General features: G+C 44.7%; 1 protein-coding gene and 2 pseudogenes across 2 annotated transcripts; all 3 read right to left on the reverse strand.

Annotated features, from left to right (window-relative positions):
- Nucleotides 1–26565, reverse strand: part of LOC147190296 (uncharacterized) — a 110538-nt pseudogene that overhangs the window by 70567 nt on the left and 13406 nt on the right.
- LOC147190301 (uncharacterized) lies at nucleotides 330–25750 on the reverse strand. 2 transcript variants are annotated; one of them, XM_086137774.1, is made up of 5 exons: nucleotides 21458–25750; nucleotides 20895–21002; nucleotides 2938–3084; nucleotides 2759–2868; nucleotides 330–1464 (listed from the first exon to the last, which is right to left on the reverse strand). In XM_086137774.1, the coding sequence occupies exons 3-5, from the start codon at nucleotides 2954–2956 to the stop codon at nucleotides 1153–1155; spliced, it is 441 nt and encodes a 146-aa protein (XP_085993900.1). In that variant the 5' UTR covers nucleotides 2957–3084; nucleotides 20895–21002; nucleotides 21458–25750; the 3' UTR covers nucleotides 330–1152. The 2 variants fall into 2 exon arrangements, 1 of the variants encoding a protein (XP_085993900.1); XR_015103886.1 differs by lacking the exons at nucleotides 330–1464; nucleotides 2759–2868; nucleotides 2938–3084 and adding an exon at nucleotides 5820–7089 and having other exon boundaries at nucleotides 18942–21002.
- LOC147190302 (uncharacterized) lies at nucleotides 12530–14014 on the reverse strand (annotated as a pseudogene).

Genomic DNA, 26565 nt, shown 5'->3' on the forward strand with positions numbered 1-26565 from the left:
AGGGCAGTGCCAGGACGCATTGGTGCCAGGTTAGTATCGAACATGCGAGAGGCGCAGCTTGTTGGGCTGAGCTAAATGTGCATGTCGCCGGCAGACGAGAAGGTGAACTTGCTGTCCCTCGCCGTCCTCACCCTCCGCCTCGTCTTCGCCAAGACGCTCGCCATCAACTGTGTCATGACACTGGGCCTGTGGTTCGGGGCACCGGAGTAGCCAGCACGGCGCCACCATCTTCCTCTTGCTGCTGTGCTTGTGTGAGAACATGCCACTTTTTACATGTTAGTGAGCTATAAAACGCATCATTTAATAAACAAAAATTCAATAAAAGAATGTTTTTTTAGAAGGCTGTTGCTTCCTTATTTTTTGGATGATTCAAAAGAGTCCCCCAAGATTCTATATCCAGAGAAACTAATAAGTCATAATACAAAGAAGACATCAAATCAGCATGATTACAAATTGTTCAAATTGTAGAAAGCCATTTTGAAAAAAAAAATCAACAATACAGAAGAATTCAGTTGCCTCGATTCAACTTTTGCCATGACCTGGATGAATGAGAGTCAACTCACACATTAAAAATTAAAATCCCACATCATTTAGCAAGGCTATCGGGATTTATTTTGTGAGCATGAGTTAAAAGTGACTTGAGCTATTTCAGTGTGAGCGTTGGTGTGCATGTCTGCTGCTCTTTCCACAGGAAGCGGTCACCATGGCACCTGCGCCACAGATGACAGCGGTGATGGTTTCTGTCTCAAAAGCTTACTGGGACAGGATGTTTGTTGTGTGTAGGAAATGAAGGTCAGGTAGAATGAGGAGCATCGCTTTCTGCAACTTTTCAGCAGGTCTGATTTCAGGGCGATAATTGAATGGTCGCCGTTGGGTCTTTATTGCATTTTAACAGTGAGGTCATCAAAGCTGTGTTCATATTCGTGCGCAGAGTGGGGATGCGCAGTAGCAGTCAGCAGCGCTGGCCCTTGTTGGTCTCCTGATCGATATTTATGCGGGCGTTTCGCATGCCTGACCTTTGTCGTGGATGTCAGGAATGTAATGGGACAACTTGTATCCTCTTGCGCCAGTGATGACGAGAAAGCCAGAAAACATTTTCATTGTTGCGCATGCCAGTATATGAAAACAAAATCACTGCAGCTCTCAGTCACATTACACATTGACCTCCATGTGCTTGCATAACATCACAACAAAACATAAGATCAGTGAGTATGAGATGAAGTTGAAATGAGCCATGAGACAAGAACGTCCCCTGCACAGCAGCAGCAGCGTGTTGTCGCAGTGGCTCATCTCCTCCTGTGAGGCCACGCCCCCCAACCCTCCCATGTGGCCTATGACACGAGGCGGCTGCAGGTGTTTTTGTTGCAGGCGCGCCAGAGGATGTGCCGGCATGAGCTTCATGGTGCAGCATTGGCGGTTCACATGAATGCTGACTTGTGGTTGAGTGGGCACGCCCTTCACTTCCTGTTGCAATGACATCAACATGCACATTCGAAGACATGTCCTCCTGAGTAACAGCACTGTACTGTGTCGTGTCGCCTGAAATTCATCCTGGCCCCATCTGCTTCTCCTTCTTCTTGCGAATAAATATTGTCTTACAAGCCGTTGAGGAGGCCTCTTCTTGTACACACGAAGCCCCATGACACTGCGTCACACAACAGTGACCTTCAAAAACCATGATGACCAAAAACAATTTGAAATGTGGACTCCTCAGACCACAGCCCACTAGGGTGGGAAAAAAAAGCCTTTCAATTTTATTTAAATTTTGCAGATCAACATCCAAAATTCAGAATTGAGGTTTGGAAATCTAGTTAAGCCGCTCCTCTGTAAGAGGCGAGTGTGATGAGTTCAGGAGCAGGAAATGTTCTTTTAACGAGAATGTGGCGTGTATGCCAATGTGGGTGTCACAGCACAGTAGTAAACTGCCGAGTGCTCAAGCGACACATCCTCCATGTGCAGGTGCACTCGCTGCCTGTCACTTGTCCTGCTGACCGACATTCTGGTTTTGCCGTTCCATGGTTTGCCATTTCCTGAGTGGGAAAGCAAGTGTGGCGCTTGTCCAGGAAGTTGTTTGTACCAGAATATATAATGACTACTCATTGACTTTTTGGCATAAACGTATGACAGTGTCACCCGACTGCCTTTTGATGCCAGCATTTCAGTCGTGACCGCCACCAGCTCGCTGCTGGTGCCTGAAGGATAAGACAAAAGCTGTTTCAGCATTCGGTGACATGTTGAGTGACTCTTTGCCTCACCATGCAGCACTCACCCGCCACCGTGATGATGAGCAGCAACCATGCTGACAGCAACATACTGAAGAAATTTCTGTCAACTCTGCTTCTCCTTCTGAACTCAAGCTCTGAACTCACAATCTCAGTGTAACTGAAGCTCCTCCCTGATCACGTGAAGCCACGGCCCAAGCTGCCTTTTACTTTTGCACTGGTTTCTCTACTTACAAATGTCTATTCGGACGAAGTTTTCAAGTTACGAAACGCCTGAACAGAAAAATATTGCCTCTTGTTGCAAAAGAAATTCCAAGATATGAAAAGGTAAAAATACAGAATGGGCAGCTATTCGCAGCTCTGAGTTTCCTGAACGCAATATCCTGAGAGCTGCTCTTCCATTGGCTATTACCGACAATGATGTGTCGGTCCTTGGTCCTTGGCCTTGGAGCCTTTTCCGCCTTCTTGCCATGACCAATCTTAAAAGGGCTCAGCATGAACTTGGGCGATGCATTGCCTTCTTGTTTGTACCATACCATGTAGTCAATGTTCCCTGCTCTGTCGGAGCTGCAGTCCAGCGTCACTGCTGCACCCTCCACGGTGTGGACATCCCGTTCCTGCTGGTGCACCGTCTGGCCGCTGATTCCTGTCACAAAAAGGACACAAATGCGGTCAGGCATCAGTTGAAATTGGCTTTGACCTCAGATGACCTTACCAAGACTCCAAGCAGCCATCAGAAGCACATAGAAGACTCATGTCTGCACTCGCAGTCTGCATGAATGTTGACTTGTCGCTGAGGGGGCGGGGCCTTCGCTCCCTGTTGCAGTGACGTCACAGACGTACATTCCAAGTCGAGCGCTTGCTGTGCGGAGAAGAGTGACCCCCTGAGTCGCAGCATGCACTGTGGTTCATCATTATCTTGATTTGAATCCCATTAATTGACATGCAATAAATGAAATACGTATTTAATTAATACATCATTGTTGAACAAAATGTTATTTACATTTGTGTAACTGAGCGCAGGAAAAGCCCCTCACCCCTTGTTTTTCCTCCTATTTTTCACCTGAAGGTACAGTAAGTATTCCCACCTACCTGATGGTTGGGTAAATATTCCCACCTACGGACTTCTGTCAAACGGAAATTCCATCCATCCATCCATTTTCCGATCCACTTATCCTCACAAGAGTCACGGGAGGAGCTGAAGCCTATCCCAGCCGACTTCGGGCAGTAGGCGGGGGACACCCTGAACCGGTTGCCAGCCAATCGCAGGGCACACAGAGACGAACAACCATCCACGCTCACACTCACATCTCGGGACAATTTAGAGTGTTCAAGCAGCCTGCCATTCATGTTTTTGTAATGTGGGAGGAAACCGGAGTACCCGGAGAAAACCTACGCAGGCCCGGGGAGCACATACAAACTCCACACAGGGAGGCCATATTTGTACCCGGTACCTCTGCACTGCGAGGTCGACACGCTAACCACTGGAACACCGGGCCACCTAATGAAAATTCCCTCACCCGGAACAAAAACCTATGCATTAAATTTTCGACTACGACATTTACGTCCTGTAGATCGTGGCATCCAAACGAAGAGGAAGGGTAATGACCATGGAATGCATCCAATTTGCTGCTCAGAGTAAATTGCTTGTGGCTCGACGGACAGTCGAGTAAACGAACGTTTCCTGGAATGCTTTACTTGTTATCATGCTAAAAACCTTCCACAAACTGGACCGCTAATTAGAGAGAAGGCAAGTTCCATAGAGCTAACGATGGGCATCGAGGTCTTTGAAGTGTGCCCGTGGCAAGCTTCAAAAATTCGTTGCACGACATCATCTGAGCAACGCTGTCTTGTGTGGTGATCGAGGGGAGGTCAAGTTAGAGTGAGTGGAAAGAAAAGCTTCCAGGTCTGTTACTCGTATAATTTCATAGCAAATAGTCCTAATTTTGTGACGTGTCTTGTTATACTGTATTTTGTTCACATACCTCTACTGTATACTGCAGTTTTTGTGTTATTCACAGTTCTTGGACCATATATTTTTGCATTGTATTGCTTGTGTTGTTACACATGTACAGTATTTTGTTAAACTACTTGAATATTCATCAAGGACATGTACCATAGTCGTTTCCCACATAGGGACGTTCTGTTAGAAGGAAGGATTGGATGAAAATAAATACATTTAATGTTAAATTTAAATGTGCACTCTTGAGACCGAGCGGCCCGGTGGTCAACTGGTTAGCATGTCTGCCTCACAGTGCAGAGGTGCAGGGTTTGATTCTGGCCTTCCTGTATGGAGTTTTCATGTTCTCCCTGCGGGGGTTTTCTCTGGGTACTCCGGTTTCCCCCCACATTCCAAAAACATTCATGGCAGGTTCATGAAACTCTAAATTGTCCCTTGGTGTGAGTGTGAGTGTGAACGTGGATGGTTGTTCGTGTCTGTCTGCCCTGCGATTGGCTGACCACCAGTTGAGGGTGTCCCCCGCTTACAGCCCAAAGACAGCTGGGTTTGGCTTCAGCATGCCCCACGACCCTTGTGAGGACAAGCGGATAAGAAAATGGATGGATGGATGATGTTTTGCCATTCACAGTCTTCGTTTATGTGGGGATCATCTCTGATAAATGAATTTGAGGTCTTTGTTTTTCCTGACCTCCCATTTCCAAGTGGCGTTCAAAAATTCCATCCTGGCCTTATTTGAGACATGTTATAATGAAGGTCAATCTCGCTTATTTATTGACACGTGCCACGTTTCGGGCAAGCCAAATAAAGTTTGGAATCCCAAAAAACGTAGACGCTAACAACGTCTTCGTAACAAACGAATACTTTAATATATAATCGAACCGACAACGAATTTAACATAAAGCGCTGGTCCAAACAGGGACCAGGGAGAACATGAAACAAATAACAAAAAGTGCTTGCAACAAAAGGCAAGGGGAGAAAACAAGAACCGAGTCTACAAATGAAAAAATACGTATCAAAATGCACGCGAGAAAAGCCAAACCACAAAATAAAAACAAAAGCAAAATAAATGGTACCGAGAACCCAAAAGCAAAAACACGACGAGATCGATAGCAAAAATAGGTCTATGAGTATGGAAGCAGCAAGGCAATAAACAATACTCCGACAACAGGTGAACAGCAGAAGAGTCCTCATTTACAGAGTCCCATAATAATAGATTGGCAGCAGGTGTCCACCCAGAAGTCTGCTCATGCCACCTGCTGGCCAGAGTGAAAACAGAACCGTGACAACACGAGGGTGTGGCCTAGTTACACAGCCATTGCCGCTTTCAAGAATATGCAGCTCGACATAATGTGTGTGGGTGTGAAAGTGAGTGTCAGAGGTCCTGTGGCTGCCGTTGTCTTCCGTCTCAGGAACATAGTCAAGGCATTGTTCTTGTTTACCTTCTTAATCAACAAACATGTTACTCTCAGTATAGAAAAGAGTAAAATATGAGATAATTTACAATTATTCCAACAAAAACCTTCCTTTTTGGGGTGACTATTTTCATATCTCATTGCAGGGAAATGGTGCCTCACCAGTCATGAATCCCACCGATATTGTGATTAGTGATATTGAAGAAGACTTGGCTAATCCAACCATTTTGAGCAAAGAGAACTTTATTGTTCAGCAAGCAACACACAGCATCAAACAACAATACATATGGCTCCATGACACATTTTACAAGAAAATGGAAAATGTCCATTTGACTCAGGATAGCATCCAATAAAAGACGATATGTACGACACAGTCATGGACAGTTCCGTTTTATGCAGTCAAGTCACTTGCAATGCAGTCAAGGAAAAGAAATGTACATAATCCACAATCAATCAGCCTTGGTGCATGGACTCATGAAGCCTGCTCACATCAGGGGTCGAAACGACATTAATAATTGTTCATCTCATCATCACACTTGTGATTCTGAATCTGAGACGTCCATGAGAATCAGTGGCCACAAAGTGAGCAGGAAAAATATTTTTCAACGGTGTGGGTTCTTGTTGGTATTTTTAAGCTTCCCTTCGGAGAGAATCTGTGGCTACAAACTAAGCAGGCAAAAGGTTTCTCACCAGTGTGGGTTCTGGTGTGTTTTTATGCGTCTCTTCTCAGAGAATCTTTGGCCATGAACTTAGTTGGAAAAGGGTTACTTTCCAGTGTGGGTTCTTAATTGACTTTTGAAGTGATGCTTTTGTGACAATCTTTGGCCACAATCTGAACAGGAAAAAGGTTTCTCACCACTGTGGGTTCGTGTGACTTCTTAAGATTTCCTTCCAAGAGAATCTTTGGCCACAAACTAAGCATGAAAAAGGTTTCTCAACAGTGTGGGTTCTGAAATGCTTTTTTAAGGTTCCCTTCTGAGAAGCGGCTCTACTCTGAGCCTCTCCCGGATGACCGAGCTTCTCACCTTATCTCTAAGGGAGGGCCCGGACACCCTGCGGAGAAAACTCATTTCGGCCGGTTGTATCCAGGATCTCGTTCTTTCGGTCACGACCCATAGCTCGTGACCATAGATGAGGGTTGGGACGTAGATCGACCGGTAAATTGAGAGCTTTGCCCTTTCGCTCAGCTCCTTCTTTACCACGACAGACCGATACAACGTCTGCATCACAGCAGACGCTGCACCGATCCGCCTGTCGATTGCTCGCTCCCTCCTGCCCTCACTCGTGAACAAGACCCCAAGATACTTAAACTCCTCCACTTAGGGAAAGATCTCCTCCCCAACCCGGAGAGGGCACTCCACCCTTTTCCGACTGAGGACCATGGTTTCAGATTTGGAGGTGCTGATTTTCATCCCAACCGCTTCACACTCGGCTGCGAAAGGCTCCAGTGAGAGTTGGAGAGCCCTGTTTGAAGGAGCCAACAGCACCACGTCATCTGCAAAAAGCAGGGATGCAATTCTGAGGCCACCAAAACGGACCCCCTCAACGCTTCGGCTGCGCCTAGAAATTCTGTCCATAAAGGTTATGAACAGAATCGGCGATGCGGCAATGCGAACCAAACTCTGACATCGGTGGTATAGTGACCGAACCGCCTGTATCAGGGGGTTCGGAACCCCATACCCATGAAGCACCCCCCACAGAACTCCCCGAGGGACACGGTCAAATGCCTTCTCCAAGTCCACAAAACACATGTAGACTGGTTGGGCGAATTCCCACGTACCCCCGAGGACGATCTTTCTTTTTACCATTTTATCTACCTTATTTTCTGTCAAATTATTACTGTATATGTTTTATGTTCAATAAACAAACCAAACCAAACCAAATCTGTTGCCTGTTCAGATTGTGGCAAAAGATTCTGTGAGAAGGCACACTGAAGAGGACGCACAGAAACCCACAATTGTGAGAAACATTTTTCCTGCTCATACTGTGGCCAAATATTGTCATGGGAGTCTCAGAAAATCTTTGGCCACAATCTGAACAGCCAAAAGGTTTCTCACCACTGTGGGTTCTTGAGTGTAATTTCAGCTTCATTTCTGCTCATCTCCTTTATTTGCTTTAATCTTTTTACGTATCCTGTGAACGGAGATCCCAATAGCACACGCAACTCCATTGACGCTCGTTCCTACCGACTGCTGTCAGGCTGCTGAATAAAAATAACAACAATAATAATAATAATAATTACATGATGTGAAAAACAATTGTAAATAGCACTGTGATTTATCCCTTTTGTATTTATATTGCACTTAATTGAACGGTGTCTGTTTGTTTTCTTCTTTCTTCTTTCTACCCACATTCTTGCTGCTGGAGGCTGTAAATTTCCCCAGTGTGGGACAAATAAAGGATATCTTAAGCTGACCTTGCAAGAGAATCTTTGGCCACAGTCTGAACAGGCGAAAGGTTTCTTCCCAGTGTGGGTTCTTGCATGTCTTTTTAAGGATCCCTTATTAGAGAATTTCCGGCCACAGTCTGAACAGGTGAACGGTTTCTCACCAGTGTGTATTCTCATGTGTGGTTTCAAAGCACTATTACGAGTAAACGTTTTGCCACACCGTGAACATTTGCAGGATTTGTTGTCAGTGTGACATGTCAGATCACCATCCTCCTCCTCCTCCTCCTGGGCAATCGGCCCCCGTCAGGGACTTGCCCCCCCTCCCGGGTCCCACACCCAGTACGACTCTCGCTGGTGCCTCGTGAGGTTCACACCTAATGCGGGCCCCAAAAGGGCCCTCGCCTGATTATTGTTTAAGGAGGGTTGTGGGGCGGCTACTCCCACTTCCCTCCGTTCCGGCGGAGCAAGCCCTGGGCGCCTCACCTTCCGGTGAGACCCCACCTTCTTCCCCACCGGCTGGTGGGCATTTAGCCGCGTCTGGAGCCCAAGAGCCCAGGCGTTCCCCCCTCGCGCCACTCGGAGGCATCCCACCACGCGAGGATCACCATCAGACTCTTCATCCTCCTCTTCCTCATCATCCTCAATGTTCAATGATGTGTTGTCACCATCTTTCGTGCAAGGGTGAGCTAGCTCCTCCTCTTTTTTAATGTAAAGGGCCTGCTAGTCTTCTTCTTCTTTAAAGTAGTGGACCTATTTTTGTTCTCCTCTCCCTAATGTGAGAGGGTTCTGCATCCAGCCTCTCAGGACAAGCATCTTCACTGATAGCTGAAATACATGAGAAGACAAACACCCATAGAATTATGGTTTATATTTACAATGAAGGTTATCAGGAGAGCCAGATGAGTTCAGATTAACCCCCGTACTCACTGGTGGACACCAACAGTAAGGGATGCCGTCAAGCTGAAGAAGGAGTCCTATCGAGCCTTTATGGCCTGTGGGACCCCAGAGGCAGCTGACAGGTATCGACTGGCGAAGCGGAACGCAGCTTCAGTGGTCTCCGAGGCAAAAACCCAAGCGTGGGAAGAGTTCGGTGAGGCCATGGAAGCCGACTTCCGGACGGCTTCGAGGAAATTCTGGTCCACCATCCGACGTCTCAGGAGAGGGAAGCAGTGCACCACTCACACTGCGTACAGTGGGGATGGGGCGCTGCTGACTTCGACTCGGGACGTTGTGAACCGGTGGGCAGAGTACTTCGAAGACCTCCTCAACTCCACCAACACGTCTTCCTTGGGGGAAGCAGAGTCTGGGGACCCTGAGGTGGGCTCTCCTATCTCTGTGGTTGAAGTCACCAAAGTGGTTAAAAAGCTCCTTGGTGGCAAGGCCCCAGGGGTGGATGAGATCCGCCCGGAGTTCCTCAAGGCTCTGGATGTTGTGGGGCTGTCCTGGTTGACACGCCTCTGCAACATCGCATGGTCATCGGGGAGAGTGCCTCTGGAATGGCAGACCGGGATGGTAGTCCCTCTTTTTAAAAAGGGGGACCGGAGGGTGTGTTCCAACTACAGAGGGATCACACTCCTCAGCTCCCTGGTAAGGTCTATTCAGGGGTGCTGGAGAGGAGGGTCCGTCAGGAAGTCGAGCCTCAGATTGGGGGGAGTTCTGTGGGGGGTGCTTCATGGGTATGGGGTTCCGAACCCCCTGATACAGGCGGTTCGGTCACTATACCACCGATGTCAGAGTTTGGTTCGCATTGCCGCATCGCCGATTCTGTTCATAACCTTTATGGACAGAATTTCTAGGCGCAGCCAAAGCGTTGAGGGGGTCCGTTTTGGTGGCCTCAGAATTGCATCCCTGCTTTTTGCAGATGATGTGGTGCTGTTGGCTCCTTCAAACAGGGCTCTCCAACTCTCACTGGAGCTTTTCGCAGCCGAGTGTGAAGCGGTTGGGATGAAAATCAGCACCTCCAAATCTGAAACCATGGTCCTCAGTCGGAAAAGGGTGGAGTGCCCTCTCCGGGTTGGGGAGGAGATCTTTCCCTAAGTGGAGGAGTTTAAGTATCTTGGGGTCTTGTTCACGAGTGAGGGCAGGAGGGAGCGAGCAATCGACAGGCGGATCGGTGCAGCGTCTGCTGTGATGCAGACGTTGTATCGGTCTGTCGTGGTAAAGAAGGAGCTGAGCGAAAGGGCAAAGCTCTCAATTTACCGGTCGATCTACGTCCCAACCCTCATCTATGGTCACGAGCTATGGGTCGTGACCGAAAGAACGAGATCCTGGATACAACCGGCCGAAATGAGTTTTCTCCGCAGGGTGTCCGGGCCCTCCCTTAGAGATAAGGTGAGAAGCTCGGTCATCCGGGAGAGGCTCAGAGTAGAGCCGCTTCTCCTCCACATCGTGAGGAGCCAGATGAGGTGGCTCGGGCATCTAACTAGGATGCCTCCTGGACGCCTCCCTGGTGAGGTGTTCCGGGCATGTCCCACTGGGAGGAGACCCAGAGGAAGACCCCAGGACACGCTAGGGAGACTATGTCACCCAGCTGGCCTGGGAACGCCTCGGGATCCCCGGGGAGAGCTGGAAGAAATAGCTAGGGAGAGGGAAGTCTGGGCTTTCCTCCTAAAGCTGCTGCCCCCGCGACCTGACCCCAGATAAGCGGTGGTCTAAAAAACTGGTCTATATTTCCTTCTGCTAAATACCGCCAGACTTCAGCCATTGTATCTGCAGTTTGCCATCCAAGTGCTGTTACAGGTCATTTTAGGAATAAACTCAAAACCCAACCTTTTGTTTTGATGGTCAGAAAATTAAACCAAAAGCAAATCAATGCATTTCAATTTCAGATGGACGAAATTGCCCATATCAACTACGACTCTATGTAAGTTCCACACAAGCTTTTCTTGTTGGCCAAACATATATGGGTTGAAGGACCTGAATCAGTTCCTTGAACCCTTCACATTCCACAGTGCTGAGGGGCTGGCAATCCAAGGTCGAACTTGCGCTTTGGATTTATCCACCACTCAAAAATCTGCCATGTCAGACTCTTTCCAAGTCTTTCCACCAACAACCATCGATAAAAAACAAACAAACTATTCAATAAACCACCACCAGTGATACAAAGACAGAAAAAAAATCCACCACCAAGTTATCCTACTCATGTCACAGCGTGAATAATAATCTGAACTCATCTGGCTCTCCTGATAACCTTCATTGTAAATATAAACCATAATTCTATGGGTGTTTGTCTTCTCATGTATTTCAGCTATCAGTGAAGATGCTTGTCCTGAGAGGCTGGATGCAGAACCCTCTCACATTAGGGAGAGGAGAACAAATAGGTCCACTACTTTAAAGAAGAAGAAGACTAGCAGGCCCTTTACATTAAAAAAGAGGAGGAGCTAGCTCACCCTTGCACGAAAGATGGTGACAACACATCATTGAACATTGAGGATGATGAGGAAGAGGAGGATGAAGAGTCTGATGGTGATCCTCGCGTGGTGGGATGCCTCCGAGTGGCGCGAGGGGGGAACGCCTGGGCTCTTGGGCTCCAGACGCGGCTAAATGCCCACCAGCCGGTGGGGAAGAAGGTGGGGTCTCACCGGAAGGTGAGGCGCCCAGGGCTTGCTCCGCCGGAACGGAGGGAAGTGGGAGTAGCCGCCCCACAACCCTCCTTAAACAATAATCAGGCGAGGGCCCTTTTGGGGCCCGCATTAGGTGTGAACCTCACGAGGCACCAGCGAGAGTCGTACTGGGTGTGGGACCCGGGAGGGGGGGCAAGTCCCTGACGGGGGCCGATTGCCCAGGAGGAGGAGGAGGAGGATGGTGATCTGACATGTCACACTGACAACAAATCCTGCAAATGTTCACGGTGTGGCAAAACGTTTACTCGTAATAGTGCTTTGAAACCACACATGAGAATACACACTGGTGAGAAACCGTTCACCTGTTCAGACTGTGGCCGGAAATTCTCTAATAAGGGATCCTTAAAAAGACATGCAAGAACCCACACTGGGAAGAAACCTTTCGCCTGTTCAGACTGTGGCCAAAGATTCTCTTGCAAGGTCAGCTTAAGATATCCTTTATTTGTCCCACACTGGGGAAATTTACAGCCTCCAGCAGCAAGAATGTGGGTAGAAAGAAGAAAGAAGAAAACAAACAGACACCGTTCAATTAAGTGCAATATAAATACAAAAGGGATAAATCACAGTGCTATTTACAATTGTTTTTCACATCATGTAATTATTATTATTATTATTGTTGTTATTCTTATTCAGCAGCCTGACAGCAGTCGGTAGGAACGAGCGTCAATGGAGTTGCGTGTGCTATCGGGATCTCCGTTCACAGGATACGTAAAAAGATTAAAGCAAATAAAGGAGATGAGCAGAAATGAAGCTGAAATTACACTCAAGAACCCACAGTGGTGAGAAACCTTTTGGCTGTTCAGATTGTGGCCAAAGATTTTCTGAGACTCCCATGACAATATTTGGCCTCAGTATGAGCAGGAAAAATGTTTCTCACAATTGTGGGTTTCTGTGCGTCCTCTTCAGTGTGCCTTCTCACAGAATCTTTTGCCACAATCTGAACAGGCAACAGATTTGGTTTGGTTTGGTTTGTTTATTGAACATAAAACATATACAGTAATAATTTGACAGAAAATAAGGTAGATAAAATGGTAAAAAGAAAGAAATCAGTCTTCATTCAACACAGTTATTATGTTCAAGGGAGTAGGAAGAAGTAAAAAACTTATCTAGTCCTACCCCATTATGTGTTTATATCTAATAAATCATTTTTATATCAATCAGAAAAGAAAAAAAGTAAGAAGAAAGAATTCTCCATTAAGGCTCATACTTTACCCTTAACCGTGATATTTTTACAACTTTTGGTTTGTATCGGGATTATATACATCCACACTCTGGCACTCTTGTTTCAATTTTCTCTTGTATTCATCATGGATATTTCAATACCTTTCTCTATTTATCAACTTAGTTCTGATTTATCATTATATTTAATGTTTAGAATTTATTATTTTAACTCTGATTGATGTAGGTTGTTTGTTCTCACCAGTGTGTGTTCTGGTGTGTTTTTTAAGGTTCTCTTGTCAGAGGATTTTTGGCCACAAACTGAGCAGCAAAAAGGTTTCTCACCAGCGTGGGTTCTTGTGTGGTTAATTCGGCTTCCCTTAAAAGAGAATCTTAGGCCACAGTATGAACAGGCAAAAGGTTTCTCACCAGTGTGTGTTCTGGTGTGTCTTTTAAAGTTTCTCTTGTCAGAGAATATTTGGCCACAATGTGAACAGGCAAAAGGCTTCTCACCAGTGTGGGTTTTTGTGTGATTTTTTAAGTGTGACTTTTGAAAGAATCTTTGGCCACAGTCTGAACAGGCAAAAGGTTTCTCACCAGTGTGTGTTTTGGTGTGTCTTTTTAAGATTCTCTTGTCAGAGAATTTTTGGCCACAATCCAAACAGGCAAAAGGTTTGTCGCCAGTGTGGGTTCTTGTGTGTACTTTTAATTTTCCCTTATGGGGGAATCTTTTACCACAAACTGAGCATGAATAGGGTTTCTCGCCAGAGTGTGTTCTGGTATGTATTTTTAAGCTTCCCTTCCTAGAGAATCTTTGGCCACAAACTAAGCAGGCAAAAGGTTTCTCACCAGTGTGTGTTTTTGCCTGTATTTTTAAGTTTTCCTCCCGAGAGAATCTTTGGCCACAAACTAAGCAGGCAAAAGGTTTCTCACCAGTGTGTGTTTTTGCCTGTATTTTTAAGTTTTCCTCCCGAGAGAATCTTTGGCCACAAACTAAGCAGGCAAAAGGATTCTCACCAGTGTGTGTTTTCGCGTGTATTTTTAAGCTTCCTTTCCTAGAGAATCTTTGGCCACAAACTAAGCAGGAAAAAGGTTTCTCACCAGTGTGTGTTCTGGTGTCTTTTTAAGGTTCCCTTCTCAAAGAATCTTTGGCCACAAACTAAGCAGGCAAAAGGCTTCTCACCAGTGTGGATTCTCACGTCTTTTCAAAGCACTCTTGACAAGTAAACATCGTCCCACACTGACAACATTTCCAGGGTTTGTTGTCAGTGTGACATGTACCGCTACATTCCCCGCTATACTATGAAGTTGCCAGTAACACTAATCATTTATGTACGGTTGATGCGTCTCGTAGATGTGGATGAAAATATGCGCTGACTTGCATGTCGCCATAGGTTTAAAAAAAAAAAAAAAAAAAAAACAGGACACATTTGGTCCGCTCAGCTCTGCTAAAACCACTAGTGTTAAATTCATATTCCATTTCATTTCAAATTGGATGCTGAGCAACGTGGAATGAATGGTGTAAATAGCAGTGTGCGAGCATGTATGTGTGTGTGTGTGAGAGATGTTGAAATGTAAGTGGAAAGCAACAATAAAAAAAAAAGAAAAATAAAAGTGTGGTAATACATTACAGATTGTCCAACCAGAAGCCAAAAGATGACGACTCCTCGCTTTGGTGGTGGAAAGAAAGGTAAATAAAATTATTGTACCTCACTCTGCAGCAAGATATATTTGCAACTTTTTATGTTTCTATAATTTATAGGTCGTGCATCTGGACGTGGTGGGATGAATCGATGGTGACAAACTGGATGGAAGCCAAAAACCATCTTCTCCACAGCTGCACTTTTGTTCATAGTTCAATAGTTTTGTTGTGTGCAAATAAATTACTTTGCTACAAAAACATTATTTGTAATGTTCTTTTGTAGGAGGAACACATTATTGAGGTATTTGAGCTGCCACGAAAGCAAAAAATAGTGTAAAACTTGAAATGATGCTTGAAATGCATGCTTTTACAAAAAGCTCATTTTCTCTGGATTTCTGCAGAAAATCGTCCTTTTCCATAATTAGCAGTTTTCTAATGCTGATTGCCAACGAACAGAGAAAGATAGAAACAAACTTTTTTTTCTGCTGAAAGACGAGAGTCTCACCTTTCTTTTGACAGGTTGCATGTATATATAGCCATTGAACAGAAAATTCTGTGGGCCTTGCAAATCAGTCAAAATTCAGTAAAATGTGAGGGATTGAGGGGGTTGCTCCAGTGAAAAGGGGTGGTATTCAATGAGTTAATCTGAGACTCCCACGAGAATATTTGGCCACAATGTGAGCAGGAAAAATGTTTCTCACCATTGTGGGTTCCTGTGTGTCCTCTTAGGTGTGTCTTCTGACGGAATCTTTTGCCACAATCTGAACAGGCAAAAGGTTTCTCACCAGTGTGGGTTCTCGTGTGATTTTTTTTTAGTTTCCCTTCTGAGAGAATATTTGGCCACATTCTGAACAGGCAAAAGGTTTCTCACCAGTGTGTGTGTTCTGGTGTGTATTTTTAAGGTTCTCTTCCGAGAGAATCTTTGGCCACAAACTCAGCAGGAAAAAGGTTTCGCACCAGTGTGGATTGTCACGTCTTTTCAAAGCACTCTGACAAGGAAACATCTTCCCACACTGACAACATTTCCAGGGTTTGTTGTCAGTGTGACATGTCAGATCACCATCAGACTCTTCATCCTCATCATCATTTGATGATGTGTTCTCACCATCTTTCGTGCAAGGGTGCTCTGTCTCCTCCTCTCTTTTAATGTATCGGACCTGCTGTTCTTCCTCTTTGTTCTCCTCTTCTTCTTTCATGTTTGTTTGTTTGTTTGTTTATTGAACATAAAACATATATACAGTAATAATTTGACAGAAAATAAAGTAGATAAAAAAAGAAAGAAATCAATCTTCATTCAACACAGTTATTATGTTCAAGGGAGTAGGAAGAAGTAAAAAACTTATCTAGTCCTACCCCGTTATGTGATTGTATCTAATAAATCATTTTTATATCAATCAGAAAAGAAAAAAGTAAGAAGAAAGAAGTCTCCATTAAGGCTCATACTTTACCCTTAACCGTGATATTTTTACAACTTTTGGTTTGTATCGGGATTATATACTTCCACACCCTGACACTCTTGTGTCAATTTTCTCTTGTATTCATAATGGATATTTATATACCTTTCTCTATTTATCAACTTAGTTCTGATTTATCATTATATTTAATGTTTTGAATTTATCATTTTAACTCTGATTGATGTAGGTTGTTTGTACTATTTTTTTGAATTTGTTTTTGAACTCGGCAAGCGATTTACTCATTTTCAGGTCCGTTTCGAGATTATTCCACAGATTAACACCTTTGATAGATACACTTCTTTGCTTGATGTTTGTTCTTGTTTTGAGTTTTTTGAATAAGTTGGTACCTCTTAAATCATAGCTGCTTTCTCGAATTTCGAAAAACTTCTGAATGTTTTGGCAGAGCAGGTTATTGTGTGCTTTGTACATTAATTGGGCGATTTTAAAGTCAACCAGGTCATAAAATTTCATCGTATTTAATTTGATAAATAGTGGATTTGTGGGTTCCGTATATTTTGATCTATTAATAATTCGAATTGCTTTTTTTTGTAGGTTGAGAATAGGGAGTGTGTTTGTTTTGCAGGCATTTCCCCATATTTCCACAAAGTAGGTCATATATGGTAATAATAATGAAGTGTATAATGTGTACAAAGATCTCTTATTTAGCACTTCCTTGGTTTTGTAGAGGATCCCTACGGTTTTGGCTATTTTTCTTTTTACGTTATCGATATGTGGCTTCCAACATAGTTTTGAGTCTATTACTAATCCGAGAAACTTGGTTTCATACGCTCTTTCTATCTCAATTGAGTTTACCATAATTTTAGCTTGGTGTTTGATTGGTCTTGTGCCAAAAACAATTAACTTCGATTTTTTCAGGTTAAGTGACAATTTATTTCTGTCGAACCAGTTTTTTAATTTGTTTAATTCGTTTTCTACGGTTGTCAGGAGCTGTTTCAGATTTATTCCAGAACAGTAGAAAGTTGTATCATCAGCAAATAGGACACATTTAAATTGTTTTGAGACCTTGCAGATATCATTTATATATAAGATGAATAGTTTTGGACCAAGCACTGACCCCTGAGGAACTCCGTGAGTGATTTTTAGTTGATTCGTTTTTTTATTGTTGAGTTGCACGTACTGATATCTGTTTTCTAAATAACTTTTTATCCATTTATAAGCTACACCTCTAATGCCATATCTTTCTAGTTTTTTCAATAATATACTGTGATCTATTGTGTCAAAAGCTTTTTTTAGATCTAGGAAAACCCCAACAGTAAATTCTTTGTTGTCTATATTAGTGGCTATTGCTTCCACAAACTCCATAACTGCCATTGAGGTGGTCCGTTTTTCCCTGAAGCCATATTGATTCTCACTTAACAGCGCATGCTTTTGTATAAAGCTATCAAGTCTGCGAGAAAATAGTTTTTCTAATATTTTTGAAAATTGTGGTAGTAGTGATATTGGTCTATAATTTGTAAACCGATGTCTTTCTCCACTTTTATAGATTGGAATAACTTTAGCAATTTTCATTTTTGATGGAAAGATACCAGCTTTGAATGACAGGTTGCATATGTGCGTGAAAGGTCGCACTACATATTCTATAATCTGCTTTATTATTGTCATGTCAATATTAAAGCAATCAGTTGACTTTTTATTTTTAAAAGTTTTTATAATATTTGATACTTCTTGTTTTACAGCAGTAAGGAACATCGTGGAGGAGTTTTTTTCTACATATCTATCTATTTCAAACAAGTTTGTTGGATCAGGAATTTGTTTTGCTAGGTTACTGCCGATGTTGACAAAATACTCATTAAATTCAGTTGCTATTTCTGCAGTTTTTTCCAAAATAGTATTTTTGCCTTTGATAAAATACTCTGGATAATACATTTTTTTAGGACTATTTCTGATTACTTGGTTAAGTATCTTCCATATTTCTTGTGTGTTACTTTTATTCTGCTCTAATAGTGCATGATAATGATCTCTTTTACTGGTTCTTATAATATTTACTAGTTTATTTTTATAGGTCTTATATTTTTTTTCTGCTTCTTCAGTTCTCAATTTTAAAAACAATTTATATAAATTGTTTTTCTTTTTACATGCGTTTTCTATGCCTTTCGTTATCCATGGCTTACTTGGGTCTTTATACTTTTTGGAGACTTTAGTTAATGGAAAATGTTTATCATATAAAGAGATTATGGTAGACTGAAATACTTCAAACGCTGTATTTGGGTCTTCGTTTGAGTAGACCTCGGTCCAGTTTTGTTTTTCTAGGTCTTGCTTAAAGGCGTCGGTGGAGCGTTGGGTTCTTAGTCTTATTTCTGTTATGTGAGTTGTTGACTTAGCTTTTCTATCAAAATAATTATGAAAAACTGCAAAAACAGGTAGGTGGTCACTTATGTCATTAATGAGAAGTCCACTTTCCATTTTATGGTCAATCTTATTTATAAATATGTTATCTATTAATGTGGCCGTGTCAACTGTTATTCTGCTAGGTTTCAGGATTACTGGGAAAAAGCTGTTGCTGTACATAGTATTTATGAAGTCGGTTGTTTTTTTGTGTCCATTTGGGTTTAATAAGTCAATGTTAAAGTCACCACATATTATTCGTGTTTTCTTATCGTTGTTGTAACTGAGCATATCTGTTAGTTTTTTATTGAATGTGTCAATACATGATCCTGGTGTCCTATAGATGCAACTTATGATGATATTTGATGCCTTTTTATTATGTATTTCAATGGTTAGACATTCCATTAGGTTTTCTATTGTGTTTGTCAATCTCTCGATTTTACTGCATTTAAGTGCTTTGTCTACATATATTGCAACCCCCCCTCCTTTTTTGTTTTCCCTATTAGTTGCAAACATTTCATAACCTTCTATTTCCATTTCAGTTGTTTTATCTTCATCAAGCCAAGTTTCTGATATGGCAATTATTTTAAATTTATTGAATTTAGTCAGGTATTCTTTGATTTTTGTGAAGTTTTTATAGAGACTTCTACTGTTTAAGTGTATTACTGAAAGTGCATTTTCCAATTTTATATTAGTGTTGAATTGTTCATCCAGGTAATAGTCAGAGTTTGTTACCCTTTGTTTGTTCTGGAAGAAGTTGTTGTCTGGGTCCAAATTGTTCTCGGGATCGAATGGCTTATAGTCAATATCTTCAAAGGGTTGGAAGTCCATGTTTTTGGGATGTGAATTTCCCGCTCCCACGCGGTCGTCGCTGGCTCCCTCGCGGTCGTCGTTGGTTCCCTCGCTGTCGTCGCTCGCTCTCTCGCCGTCATCACTGGCTCCCTCGCGGTTGCTGGCTGGACGTCTTCTGGGTCCCTCGTGGTCGCTGGCTCCCTTGCGGTCGTCGCCGACTCCCTCACGCTCGCTGGCTGGCTGCCTCCCGGCTCTCTCACGCGCGCTGGCTGGTTGTCTCCCGGCTCCCTCAGGCTCGCTGTCTCCCGGCTCCCTCGCGGTCACTGGCTCCCCTGCAGTCGTCGCTGGTTTCCTCTCGGTCGTCTCTGGCTCCCTTGCGGTCGTCGCTGGCTCCCTCGCGGTGGTCGCTGGCTGGTTGTCTCCCGGCTTCCTCGCGGTCGCTTGCTTCCCTGCAGTCGTCGCTGGCTTCCTCGCGGTCATCACTGGCTCCCTCACGGTCGGTCGTCGCTGGCTCCCTCGCGGTCGGTCGGTCTTGAAAAAGTTATTGTCCGGGTCCAAGTTGTTCTCAGGGTCAAATATCTTGTGGTCAGTAGGGTTGGAAGTCATCAAAGGGTTGGAAGGGTCATCAAAGGGTTCGAAGTCCATGTTTTTGGTATGTGAATTTCCTGCTTCAGTAGGGTCAGTTTATATCTTCGGGTGGTGAATAATTCTCAGTATGCTGCTTGATGGTGTTGAACTCGAGCCTGTTGTGTTGGAGTACTGGTGCGGGGGTGGACGATAAGTTTGTCATGTCTTAAGTAGGCAGTTTCCCCTCTGTCACGTGCAGCTTTTAATTTTGGGAGGAGCTCTTTTCTTTTTTGTCGTACGGCATCTGTAAAGTCTTCGTTGATGTAGATGTTGGAGCCTTTTAAGTATTTTGCTTTTTGTAGGATCCTTGATCTGTCCTTGTATTTGAGAAATTTCACCACAACTGGCCTCGGACGAGGTCTTCCAGGTTCTTGTCTTCCTGTGCGGTGAGCTCTCTCCACCTCAATTTGCCCCTGTATCAGCAGCTTCTCCTTGAGGATTTTTTGAACTTTTTCCTCTGTTTCAGTCCACGTTTCTCCCGGTTTTTCCTCAATTCCATCAATTACCAAGTTGTTTCTTCTTGACTGTCCTTCCAAGTAGTCCATCTTGTCTGTTAATACAAGCATGCCGTCACATATTTTGTAGAATTCTGTTTGCATGTCTTTGGAATGGCCAGTTTGACAGATTAGATTTTTTTTAATGTCGTCTACCTCTTTTTGGGTAAAGTTGATGCTGGTTTTTATTTCTTGGACTTCCCTGGTAAAAGTGTCAAGTCGTGAGTTTGTTGAGTCTATTATCATCTTGACAAATCCTTTGAAATTTTCCTGTTGTTGTTGCAAGAGCGCCGTAAAAAGCTCTTTTTGTTGCTGGAGTAATTCGTTTACTTGAGTGAGGGTCAGGAAATCCTCATCCTGCTTTGTGTCTTGCTTCTGTTTGGGTGGCATTTTGTCGGGTCTCGTTGCTAGCCAGTTGTATGCTAGTATGTGACGTGTCCAGTGGGCTTGCTGCTGGGTGTTTCTAACGTGGCAAGTGGGGTTGCCGGCTCCCTCACGCTCGCTGGCGTTCGGCTGGTTGGTCTCTGGTGGTGGGTTCCAGATGCGTAGCGACTTTTCGCAATTAGCTTCCGTGCTAACGTCAGCGGTTAGCTTCCGTGCTAACGAGCTAGCGTTTCGTCCAACCCCCTCTTCACGTCGCCAATTTCTACACACGCGCTGCCACCATGTTTCGCTCTGTTGTTTACTTTCAAATGTGGGAAAGCTTCACACGAGAGAAATGTTGACTTTGCTGTTGCTGCTCCTTCTTTCCGCTCTGCAATGCGTAGCAACTCACACTTCCTCGTAGCTCTGTGGCCTCCTCGTAGCTCTGGCCTGCAAGATGAATGTGAGATGTGAAAGGGCTCTGCATCCAGCCGCTCAGGACAAGCATCTTCGCTGATATCTGCAAGACACAAGAAGACAAAAACACCCATGGAATTCTGGTTTATAATTACAATGAAGATTACTCAGAGAGCTAGATTAGTTCAGATTACAACTCAAAATGTGACATGACCAGCATCACATATTTGTGATGGATTTTGCTTTCTTTGATGATTTTTATCCATAGTGGTGGTTTATTAATTTTTTTTATCCTTGGGTATTTGTGAAAAAGACTTGCACAGAGCGTGACATTGCACATTTTTGAGTGGTGGCTAAATCCAGAGCGCAAATTCTACTGCGTGATTTTTACTTTTCGTGGGCCGTTTTTGAACCGCGAAAAAAAGCGATTATGATACATTGATCCCTCGCTATTTCGCGCTTCATTTATCGCAACTTCCGTACATCACATTTTAAATTTTTTTCCAAAGTATTGCATTCAGAAAAAAATGCCAAACAATTCAGAGGTTTTGTACATACCTGTACTATTAGGCAATGGGCACTGCCTCAAGGCGCATGATTGGTTTCCGGTGTGATGTCGACCAATGACAGCACGAGTGGATTTATCCTGTGAGCTGATTGGCTGCGTATATTCGCAGCCTCGCCCAGCATGACGAGACACTTGAGAAGCCTTGTGTGTGTCACGACATGCTGTTGATTCTCTGGCATACTGCCTCTTCTGTTTGCTTCATGCGCAGTGGGCAGAGAGAGAAAGAGCGAGAGAGTGCGAGAAAGAGGGTTGGAGAGAGAGAGAGAGAGAGAGAGACAGTGCGACCAGTGCGCTTAGAGCAGGGGTGGGCAAACTACGGCCCGTTGGTCTTTTTAGTCCGGCCCGCCGTAGATTGGTACGGTAAGCGGGTAACAAAGTCCAAAACATTCAGGAGACGCCTGGAGTTGGAAAGACTCAAATCTACGAGACTTTGAAAAACAAGGAAGCGATTCTTACTCAGTCCGATTCTGGCAATTTCCATGCTCAGAGTGAATTGCTTGTGGCTCGAGTAAATGAACATTTCCTAGAATGGTTTGATTGTTATCATGTTAAAAACTTTCCGCAAACTGGACCGCTAATAAGAGTCGGAGAGCAGTCAAATGTGTAGAGCGTGAACAACAGGGGGCTCAGTACACATGCTTGAGGAGAACCAGTGCTGAGTGTGATGGTGGAGGAGAATGTTACATTATTACTGGCATACAAAGACATTGCGTTATCTTCTTTATTTTCTATTTCTATTTCTAACTTTTGGCCCGGCCCTCCACAATATTTTCTGCTTCTCATTTGGCCCCCCCGGGAAAATAATTGCCCACCCCTGGCTTAGAGGGAACATTGGTTCTGTTGCATCTCCGGTAAACGTAAATCTAAATGAAAGATACCTTTCATTGTATTGCCTCGAATCTGAAAATTTGCTTGTCTCGAAGCGTAAGGCAATTTCCTCGCTACTGTTGCTTCCTACCGGTATGGAAGAGTACTCCATGGTTACTCTTCCAGGCGATCGACCGCACAGGCATACATCCATCCATTTTCCGAAATGCTTAATCCTCACTAGGGTTGCGGGGGGTGCTGGAGCCTATCCCAGCTGTCTTCGGGCAGTAGGCGGGGGACACCCTGTACCGGTTGCCAGCCAATCGCAGGGCACACAGAGACGAACAACCATGCACACTCACACTTCGGGACAATTTAGTGTGCTCAATCAGCCTGCCACGCATGTTTTTGGAACGTGGGAGGAAACCGGAGTACCCGGAGAAAACCCACGCAGGCCCGGGGAGAACATGCAAACTCCACTCAGGGAGGCCGGAGCTGGAATTAAACATCTGCACTGTGAAGTCGACGTGCTCATCACTGGACTACCGGGCCGTCGACATACATACAGTATTGGATAATTTCCCACGGCACACCTGACAATTGCCACGGCACAGGGTTTGAAAAACACTGAATTAGACATTCATAATTAAGACCCAATGAGGAGAGGACACACTGGATTCTGGTCCCAATCACTCAAAGGGGGAAACGAGGAGAAGCGTGAGGTTTCAGTTCTCTGTACGTCACCCCAATGATGTCCCCATTCGCCCTCTAATTTACTTCTCAATGGGAATCTAATACAGGGGTGTATCCAACCTAAAGGGTGAGGGCTGTTGAAAACACACTGAACTTGTTAGACTATGGGTGTGTATGTGAGTGAAAATTAGGTTCATGTGTGCAATCATGACAAAAACACCAAGTTGCAGCTCGCATTGGCAGCTCCATCCACGACCGACCTTACTCTTGTTTTGTCGAAATACTTCTCTTTCCAACCACTTTCTTGGAAAGGTGGTTACGTCACTCATCTATGACACAGTGCATTTAGAATTCTTCATTGTAAATGTGAACATATCTTTATTAAAAGCATAATTACTGTATGTCTTTATTAAAAGCATAAGTGTTCTTCATTGCAAGCATAATCAATTTTTAATTAATATGCAAATGTATAATAACTTAAAACAATCAACCGAACACCGAGCAAAACCTCCTTCGTGGATTTATACTTATCGCGGCAAGGGCGTGGTCCCCATGAAGATATCCTTTTTTTTGCCCCACACAGGGGAAATTTACAGTCTCCAGTAGCAAAATTGGGGGGTAGAAAGAAGAAAAACAAAGTGTTTGCACGCACAAAAATAAATGTCTCAAGATAAGTGAAATATAAATATAGATATTGATATGTAAATAGTCAATATATAGATATATAAAAGCATTAATACAACTGGTATAAGGTGGCTGTGCAATTTACAATTGTTACTGGTTTTCACATATTGTATTTTTTTTTCCGCAGCTTGAAAGCAGTCGCAGGTGTAACAATTAATTTATTAAATGTAAATAAAATTAATTAAATTAAAGTATAAGTAGTTAAAGTAAAAGTAGTTAAATTAAAAAAGTAATTAATTAACTGCGAGAAGTGGGTAATAACAGTGCCTATATACACACACACAAAGGTGTTTGTTCTGGACAATCCGTGACAAGCACAGAAGTCCAATCACAAAACAAAAGTCCAATCACAAAATCTCCCAATCACGATTTCCAATTCCAGGTCTCACTGTCATTGCCCACGTGAGCATTGAAGTCCCCCAACAGAACAAGTGAGTCCCCAGTAGGAGTACTCTCCAGCACGCCCTCCAAAGACTCCCAAAAAGGTGAGTACGCTGAATTGCTGTTGGGTGCGTACACACAAACAACAGTCAGGACCCCCCCGCCCACACCCAAAGGTCGGAGGTAGCAGTGGCGGTCCTGGGGGGCCGGGGGGGGGGGCAACGGGGGCCAGTGCCCCTGTAGCACTGATTCTGGCCCCCCCTGTGGCCCCCCCTCCGAGCGTAGATTACGCAGTCGTGCGAGTCGCCGACGCGAAAGGTGGAACCAAATTGCGTTAACATTCTAGTCGGACCCTTTAGTGCGCTGCGCCACTTAAAAATGAGCGGGAAAATGAGAAGCAGTCCGCAGAGAAGGAAATTACCATGACACGAGTGCTATGTGTGTGTGTGTGCGCGTGTTTGTGTGTGCGAGTGTGTGTGTGTGTAACTTTTTTTGGTCTCCCTTTTTATTTGAATTTTTATTTAACAGGATCAATATATAAGACATTGCCTTTAAAAATTTGGATAATTATATGCATGTAAAACATCTAGCTTCAGTGTATTTGCAATTTTTGTCCCCGGCAGGCTGGTACCATATCATCCCCTGTCTTGAATATTCTCAACAGATGGACACGGCGTATTGTTATGCTTGCAGACATTTTAGCCCTCCTAATACTGTTTTTTTCTCATTACTGTAATGTTATGACTACAATTTCAAAGTCAGAAGAAATAAAAAGTCAAATAAGATTTCGAATCTGTCTTTTTAGCCCTGGGTTGAATGTGCCCCCCATCAAAACCCCTGGCCCCAGCCCGGCCCCCTCAGTGAAATTGATCCAGAACCGCCACTGGGAGGGAGGCAATCCTCTCGTCTACCAGTGTGAACCCCAATGTACAGGCGCTGAGCCGGGGGGCAAAGAGTATGCCCACACTTGCTCTACGTCTCTCACCGTGGGCAACTCAAGAGGGAAAGAGAGTCCAACCCCTCTTGGGAGAACTGGTACCAGAGCCCAGGCTGTGTGTGGAGGCAAGTCCGACTATCTCCAGTCGGAACTTCTCTACCTCGCACACAAGCTCGGGCTCCTTCCCTGCAAGAGAGGTGACATTCCACATCCCTCAAGCTAGCTTCTGTAGCCGAGGATCGGAGTGCCAGGGTCCCCGTCTTCGGCTGCCGCCCAGCTCACACTGCACCCAAACCCTTTGGCCACTTCCCATGGGTGGTGAGCCCATGAGAAGGAGGACCCACATTGCCTCTTTGGGCTGAGCCCGATGGGTGTAGGCCTGGCCACCAGGCGCTCGTCAACGAGTCTTTCATCATAAGGTGTGTTTTACTTACACGCACACACACACAAATATATGTGCCTCGATGGGATCACCACCTTATCGTGGTGAGGCACTTTGCGTGTTTCTATGACCTCTAGATCTATGTCGGCAGGAGTCCTGTACTCCTGGCAGGGTCACCCAAGCCGAACAAGGTCGAAGGGGAGAGGCCAGACAAAGAGTGATCCCAAACCTGCACCTGGGGGCAGGCACAGGCGCAGTCCAACAGACCGGACTACTGGCAGCCCCCTGCAACTCCTGCCAGAAGAAGGTCGGCATGGGTACCCTCATGCCACCGGAAACCACCTGGTAGGAGTGAAGATGGTGGGAGTGAGGACTGTGCACCCACACCCTCACCTTAATCCGAACCTCTGTGCAAGCTTCTTGCCCCAACCCCACACCCTGCTTCCCCCTAATCCCCCAAAGTCCTGTGGCGATGTGGAATGGCGGTGGGCACAGGCCAAGGATGTGGCTGGGAGTGCCTAGCCAAACCATGCACACAGGCGGCAATGGAGTGATGGTCGTTGACACTGCGGGATGGAGCAGCGCATCTCTTCGGCAGCTTCCATTGTGACTGAGCCGCTGCACACTGCTCACCCCTGTGATGGGGAGGGACCTAGAAAAAGTGGTCTAAAAATTGTCTGCTCTCCACACTGCGGACAGTAAACCGTAATCATCGGAGCACCCACCTTGCGGTCGAAATGACTATAAAAGAAATAGAAAAAAATCTACGCATAGCTTCGTGGAACGTCCGCACATTGCTGGACCTGGCTGAAACTCCTAACAGGCCCCACCGGAGAACAGCACTTGTGGCCACAGAGCTCGCGAGGTATAACATCGATATCACAGCTCTCAGCGAGACCAGACTACATGGAGAGGACTCCCTGACAGAAGTTCGTGCAGGGTATACCTTCTTCTGGAAAGGGGTCCCTGATCTCGTCGAAACCATGGAGTTGGCTTTGCTGTGAAGTCCCAACTGCTGAAGCGCATCCCAGAATCCCCTACCGGCATCACTGAAAGGCTGATGACATGGCGCATTCCCCTGGCAAAGGGACGCTTTGCCACTCTCATCAGTGCTTACACACCAACTCTGAATGCCGAGCAAAATATTAACCCTCCTGTTGTCCTCATTTCCTGTACACACCCTGTGTCCTCCGGGTCAAAATGACCCATCTTCA

This window comes from Hippocampus guttulatus, chromosome 19 (genome assembly GCF_054856545.1).
Source record: "Hippocampus guttulatus isolate MCC_2025c chromosome 19, RoL_Hgut_1.0, whole genome shotgun sequence".
NCBI classification, from domain to species: domain Eukaryota; kingdom Metazoa; phylum Chordata; class Actinopteri; order Syngnathiformes; family Syngnathidae; genus Hippocampus; species Hippocampus guttulatus.